Raw genomic sequence first — 7456 nt, forward strand, 5'->3', positions numbered from 1 at the left:
AAATGTGACAACTACAAAGAGTTCCAAAGAAATTAGAAAAGAAAATAAAAGGTACTCAAAGAAAGGTGGCACACAAAATAGAACCTAAAGAATAACACTAGATTTGATTTCAAAATCCAAAACAGCACCACTGAAATAATTATTGTGGTCCAGAGAGCGTGGTTTTCACTGATTTATGCTGAGCTTGCCTTTTAGAATTTGCTTCTGAAATTTTATATGCAAATAATTCAAGATCTTAACAAAATTCTGGCGTTGGTTTCACTCCAAACGCATGCACCATTTCTTTTTAATAAATTTTCTAAAATCAGTGCTCAGTTACGCCAGTTGTAGCGTCAGGATTGCACACTGTTTTTAGAATATTTATCATTTTTTTTTCTATTTGTTTTTTTGAACTGATTCTTTTTTTGTCCTTTCTTTAACACCTCAATCTTGAAAAATCCAGAGGCTCAGAATTTTCTTATGTGGGAAAATAATTTTCTTAAGCAAAACAACCAGCACAGAGTTATGCAAAACAGGGGATTCTATAAATCTGGAAAAAACAACAAGATATACCAAAAGAAAAACACAATGGAATTGGTGAAATGGAATTTGTGTAGATCTAAACACAAATATGAACTCAAGCTAAAAATAAAAAGCACCAAAGGATAAAAAACACAGCAGATTCAGATCAAGCATTTATACCAAAAACAAGAAACAAATAAGCCAAACAAAGTACTACTATGATTTGATGACATTTTGGAAGAATATGACTAGACAAAACACATATAGATTCAGAAATTAAAAGACTCAAATGAACACAAAATGAAAAAAATAAAATTGCAATAAGGACTCAAATACCTAAAATAAAACAACAACACAAACTATATGAAATCCTACCAAAAATTGCACAAAGATTGTTCAAGAACAATTGAACAAGATGCACCGATTGGAATTTCCAAACAGCACACCAATTCAAAACAAAAATTAAAAAACAGCAAGACAATATGGAAGATGAAGAACAACACGGTGAGGGCCAGCTTGCTCGTGCCAGCTTTTCTTCTCACCAGGCTGAGGTGAGGGCCAAGGAGCGGCAGGCTCTTGCTGATGAACTGGCGCAGGTGAAGGAGAAGATGGCTGCACAAGCCCAACGCTTCTTTATCCAGGAGGCCACCTTAACTGAGGCGCTTAGCGTGATGTGAAAGGCGGAGGTGGAGGCCAACAAGAGGCTTCACGATGAAGGTCAGAAGTACACCACTCTTTTGGCCAAAGTGGTGCCTTTGCATGCTGAAATAGCGACGCTCAAAGATGTTGCTGCTGCCAACCAAGCCAAAATGACCAGCCTGGAGGAGCGCTCTGTTACCCAAGAGGTGCTCCTGGGTAAAGTCGAAGCTGATCTAGCTGGGAAGAATGAAGCCCTTGAGAAGATCAAAGCTGAACTTGCTGAGCAGGCCAAACTTCTTGAGAAGAGCAAAAAGGAGCTTGCAGAGAGAACTGAATCCCTTGTGAAAGTTTAGAAGGAGATGGCTGACCAGGCTGAGGGCTTTAAAAAGGTCGAGACAGAACTCCTCGACGACGCTGCAGATAACTATGCCGCCGGGTTCGAAGATGCTCTGTCTCAAGTTGTTTGTGAACACCCTGAGATGGACACTTCGAACTTTGCTACAGCGAACCATGTCATCGAAGGACAAATCGTGCCCAGGGTCCTTCCCCACGATACTACTTAGTTTTTGTTTTCAAAAGTTGTATTCTTAAGAACCTTTCACACTTTGGATGCATCTTACACTTTAACTTAACTGCTTTGCTCACTTATGCTTGTATTTTTTACTTGCCTTCTCGAACCATAGGTAGCACGCCCAGTCGTTTCTTTTTAACTCTGTCATCAAAACAATCTGTAACGAGACAAGTGTGCGAGGACCTTCAATTGTCCTTAAGCTTCTTTCTTACTTGAGCATGTGAGCTCCCTCTCTCGGCACTTACTTCGTACTTCGCGGACTTAAGACTTTCAGCCTTAAGGGCGTTACTGGCCTCACCATCGCTCAAAGGCGAATGAGGACTTATCTTGGCCGAAGCCTACTGTTTATGCTTGGTGCCCACGCTCGAGGAGGCGCCCTCCGCCGCTCTCTCTCGAGGTGTCTAAACACCAGGTCAATCGATGGGCTTGGTGCCCACGCCCGGGGATGAGGCGTTCCACAAGGAACCGCCATTCTCCTCGAGGTGTCTAAACACCAAGTCGACCAGTGTACTTGGTGTCCACGCCCGGGATGGAGGTGGCCCAGAGGGTGCCCCTACCCTCCCTCGGGGTGTCTAAACACCAGAGCAACCGGTTCACCACCAATCGGACCTTACTATTTGCGCTCGATGCCCACGCCCAAGGAAAGGTGTGCCGAAGCAACTCCGCTCGTCCTCAGTGTGTCTAAACATCAAGGCGATCAGCGTAATTGGTGCCCACACTCAGAGGAAGCGCCCCCCGCCGCTTTCCTTGAGGCGTCTAAACACCAAGACGATCGGGGCACTTGGTGCTCAAGCCCTAGGAGAGGGCGTCCCTAAGGATACTGCCTCTCTTGATTGGGGTGTACACACACCAAGGCGTTCGGTTCTCCACTGATTTAAACTTCTTTTTCGCACTTGAGGCGCCCCCCGCCGCTTCCCTCGAGGTGTCTAAACATCAAGGTTGCGGGTTCGTTTCTTACTGAATCGTGCCAACTTTACTCGGTGCCTCCCTACATCGTAATGAAACTTCAGATTACATATGCTCAAACTGACTCTTTATTGGGTGACCTCATTAAAAAAACCCCCGAAAGGGAAAAAGAGTGTCCCCTTGAACTGTATACAATGCAGAGTTTTCAACTAAAATAAAACTTGAGGTTTGCTGCGTTCCAAGTGCGAGGGATGGTGCCTCCCTCCAGAGTCTCGGGCTTGTACGATCCGTTCCCCCGGACCTTGGTTACTCTAAAGGGACTAGTCCACTAGGGGGACAGCTTGTTCTCCAATTCGTACGGATGAGCCTTTCGCATTACTAAATCAGCAACTTGGAACTGCCAGGGCTTTACCTTGGAACTGTACTGGTGCTCCACTCTTCTCTTCACCACCTCAGCTTTGATCCTCGCCTCCTCTCTGACCTCGTCCAACAGATCCAAATTCACCTTTCTCTCTTCGTTGGATTCCTCGGCCACAAAACTTTGGAAGCGTGGCGAGCTCTCATGGATCTCCACTGGGATCATTGCATCCGATCCATACACCAAGCTAAAGGGTGTCTCCATGGTGGAGGATTGAGGCGTGGTGTGGTAAGCCAACACTATCCTGGGAACCTCTTCCGCCCAGGTCCCCTTAGCTTTCTCGAGCCTCTTCTTCAATCTCCTAAGCAAAATTTTGTTGGTGGACTCCACCTATTCGTTCGTCTGGGGATGCTCGATAGACGCGAATACCTGCTTTAAGCCGATCTCCGTATACAGCTTGCCCAACTGCTGGCTAGCGAACTGTGTACTGTTGTCGGAGACTAGACGCCTTGGTACACTAAAGCGATACACAATATTCTTCCATACAAAATGTTGTACCTTGTGAGCCGTGATCTGTGCCACCAGCTTGGCTTCAATCCACTTCGTGAAGTACTCGATGGCCACTATCAAATACTTCATCTGCCTTATTGCCAACAAAAAGGGCCCCAGAATGTCGATTCCCCAGGTATGGAAGGGCCACGGAAGGTAATGGACCTCAACTCTTCTAGTGGCGCCTTGTGCCAGTCGGCATGCTGTTGGCACTACTTGCAGCGCTGGGCGTACCTCACACAATCTTCTCTTACTGTCGGCCAGTAAAACCTTGCGTGTACGACCTTCGATGCTAAAGACCTCCCCCCAACATGGCTCCCACAAATCCCCTCGTGGAGCTCAGCCATTATTCTTGTACATTCATCTCCGCTCACACACGTCAAGATCAGGTGTGTGAACCCATGCCTGAACAGTGCTCCGTCCATGAGGGTGTACCTTGCGGAGTTTCTCTTTATCTTCTTGCCCTCCTCGAGCTCTACTAGGAGTATCCCATTGGCAAGGTAGCGCCTATAGGGTGTCATCCACGTGTCCCCCTCCTCCAGCACGCATACCTGCATAGGGTCCTTCCCTCCTGGTGAGACCGAATAAACACTTACGCTGGGCGTCTTCAACGTGCCCTGAGTCAACGACCGATGACTCCTCGCCCTTCCCTTAAACATACTGATTTGGAGGACGCTTACCTTGTTATCTGCAACAAACGTTCGTGGCGTTTTGAGGATCTCCTGTATGATCGTCCTCTGCCTTCCCCCCTTGCCCGAGTTGGCCAGCTTGGCGAGCAGGTTAGGGCGGACATTTTGCTCTCTTGGGACGTCTACAAGCGCGAACGCCACGAACGCCCCCTTCAAAACTTGAACATAGCCCAAGTATGCAGCCATTTGTGGATCTTTGGCTTGGTACTCCCCAATTACTTGTCCCGTAACTAACTGGGAATCACTCTTCGCTAGCAGACTTCGTACGTCCATCTCCTTGGCCAAGAGCATTCCAGCTATTAGGGCCTCGTACTCCGCCTGATTATTACTCGCCTTGAAGGTGAACCTCAGGGCCTGTTCGATCAACAGCCCATTCGGCCCCTCCAAGATCACGCCGGCTCCACTTCCCTACTGATTGGAGGACCCATCAACCAAGAGTACCCACTTGAAACTAACCTCCTCTTCCTGTTGTGCGCTCCCTGGGGAAAGCTCCACCACGAAGTCCGCGTAGACTTGGCCTTTTATGGGTCCTTGGGGCTCATACTGGACATCAAACTTTGATAGCTCTACCGCCAAGCGAACCATCCTCCTTGCCACGTCTGGCTTCTACAGCACTTTCTGGATAGGGAGGTCCGTCATCACCACCACCGTGAAGCTTTGGAAGTAATGACGGAGCCTCCTAGCCGAGAACACCACGGCGAGTGCTGCCTTCTCTAAAGCTTGATACCTCGCTTCTGGACCTTGCAGGACCTTGCTCACGAAGTATATGGGTTTCTGCGTCTGGTCCTGCTCCTGAACAAGGACTGAACTGATCGCTCGCTCGGTTACAGCAAAATACAAGTGGAGGGGCACGCCCATCTGTGGCTTACACAACACACGAGGAGCAACCAGGTACTCCTTAAGCTTGAGGAATGCCGCCTCACATTCCTCGGTCCAAACGAACCGACTGTGTCTCTTTAAACACTGGAAGTAGGGGTGCTCCTTGTCTCCTCCAGCGGACAAAAATCTGGACAGGGCCGCCATCCGCCCTGTCAACTATCGTACCTCTTTCACCAAGGCGGGGCTCCTCATGGCAAGGATCGTTGCACACTTATCTGGGTTCGCCTCTATCCCACGCTCGGTGAGTAGGAACCCCAAGAATTTACTTGCCTTGACCCCGAATACACACTTTTCAGGGTTCAACTTCAAATGATACTTGGCTAAGGTAACAAACAGCTCTTCCAAATCAGCTCTTCAAATGATACTCAAAAATTCAAAGTACACAAAAAATGATAAATAAAATACAAAAAGTGTACAATTCTGCCGAAAAAAATACGGTAATCTGGCAGCGATTTTGAAAAATTTATCTCAATTAATTGGCTTACTGTTTTTAAGTAATTCCAGTGACATTATTGAGTTAACATCTTGAAGTTTCTGTGGTTTAAATTTCATAATCCAGTTCGCTCTATATCATTCCAGTTAAATCAGTGAACATCAAGCACAGTTTGCATAAAAAATATTTTCCAGTAGCTTGTTTTTGTTTTCTTCATCTACTCTAGTGCTTTTCTTTAGGTATTCTTTTGTGTGCCTACTTCTTCATTGAGTTCCTTATTTTCTTGCTTTTCTTTTATTCATTAATCTTTGAGTTTGTCATACATCTAGTTTTCCTTTTGTTATAGCCTTTCATTGCTTATACCTTTTCTTGTTTGTCTTTATTGCTTCATTGGTTTTGTTGTGGTTGCCTTTGAGATTGGTGTGCTTGCTTTGACATCTTTCATTTGAGGATTCCAAGACCTCAAGATCAGATTGGTGCAAGGACATTATTTCTTTGAGAGTGACTTCTTGTCAAGCCAAATTCACTTCGGAAGTTTGCTACCAAATTACTTTTTGCTAACTTTGTTTTCTTAACTTTGTTTGCTGTTTTGTTGTTTGCTGTTTTCTTTTATACATGGCTTCATATTACAGCAGTGGTTCTTCCAAACAGCATTCTTCTAGCAAAGCTGCTGCTCTTGATGAATTAAAAAAGGCAAAACGAACCATTAATCTCAATGATGAAGCTATAAGAAAGTTGGAGGAAAGATTACAAAGACTTGAAATGAAGCAAGCTAGGTCCTCTCATTCTATTCATGGAGAGCATCATCATCATAGACCTTCATCAAGAGGCTCTTCCAATGATCATGGACGTGAAGAAGATCATAGAAGAAGGAGACCTCAACCCAACTTTCATGGATTTAGACCATCTCATGCTCATGAAGATAAACGTGAAGATGGCTACTATCGAAATGCAAAGGCTAGGCTACCTTCGGTCCAACTTCCTTGTTTCAATGGCTCTAGTGATCCTAATGTATATTTAGATTGGGAGGCTAAGTGTGAACAAATATTTGAGACCCATAAGATCCTTGATGAGCACAAATATAAGCTAGCCACCTTAGAATTTAGTAATTATGCCAAAGAATGGTGGCGTACAATTGTAATGGACATTATGTATCGCAAGAAACCTCTCGTGGTTTCTTGGAATACTTTGAAAGAGTATATGCGCGCGAGGTTTGTTCCTCATTCTAGGAAGGAACACTTGTTGAAGTTCCAAAGGCTTCCTCAAGGACATAGGATGGTAGATGAATACTTTAAAGATTTTGAAACCACTTTGACTAAAATGAATATGCATGCTAATGAAAAGTCAAAGATAAAATGGTTTGTCCGTGGTTTAAGAAGAGATATTAGAGAATTTATAGAATTAAATGAGTACTCTTCTTTGAAGCAAGTGCTTCGCATAGCCATGAAGATGGAATTATATCTTTTGAAAACCACGTCTACAAAACAAGTTTCTACTACAAATTCTTCTACTCCTAAGTCACCTACCAAAACTTCCAATATAAAATGTTTTAAATGTTTAGGTTTTGGGCACATAGCTCTTCATTGTCCACAAAAAACCTTAATGACAAACAAGGTAAAACAAGACCTACCTCACCCACCTCCCTCACGTAAAAATGAAAAAGACAAAGAAAGCCAAGTTGACATGAGTCTTATCCTTTCACCTCCAAGGTGTTTTCCTTCCTTATCTTTTTCATTATCCAAGGTTTCTATTTCAACACCATCTTGGTTAAAAAGTGTTAGGGATGATTTCATACCTCCTCATGGTTTTCACCATTTAAGAGGCCTTTTTCCAAAAGATATCATCATTCCCAAACAAATTTTTCCAACTTGGTCGATTTATAGAACCTCCTTTTCTGAAATCCCATTGTTTACAAAAGCTAAGTCATGTTT

The 7456-nt window shown here is 44.5% G+C and overlaps 1 protein-coding gene across 1 annotated transcript; it reads left to right on the forward strand.

Moving 5' to 3' along the window:
- The first annotated feature begins 983 nt into the window (after window positions 1-983).
- LOC137815584 (uncharacterized) lies at window positions 984-1493 on the forward strand. The gene is made up of 2 exons (XM_068618699.1): window positions 984-1097; window positions 1182-1493. Exons 1-2 carry the CDS (start codon window positions 984-986, stop codon window positions 1491-1493), a joined length of 426 nt encoding a protein of 141 aa, XP_068474800.1.
- The last annotated feature ends 5963 nt before the right edge of the window (window positions 1494-7456 follow it).

The sequence above is a fragment of the Phaseolus vulgaris genome, chromosome 1 (genome assembly GCF_000499845.2).
Source record: "Phaseolus vulgaris cultivar G19833 chromosome 1, P. vulgaris v2.0, whole genome shotgun sequence".
Classification (NCBI taxonomy): Eukaryota; Viridiplantae; Streptophyta; class Magnoliopsida; order Fabales; family Fabaceae; genus Phaseolus; species Phaseolus vulgaris.

Excerpts from the sequence above, each read along its gene's own strand:
- LOC137815584 (XM_068618699.1), top strand. The coding sequence starts at position 984 with ATGGAAGATGAAGAACAACACGGTGAGGGCCAGCTTGCTCGTGCCAGC. Across the intron at positions 1,098-1,181 it reads TTGCTGATGAACTGGCGCAG|GCGGAGGTGGAGGCCAACAA; the intron begins GTGAAGGAGAAG and ends GTGATGTGAAAG.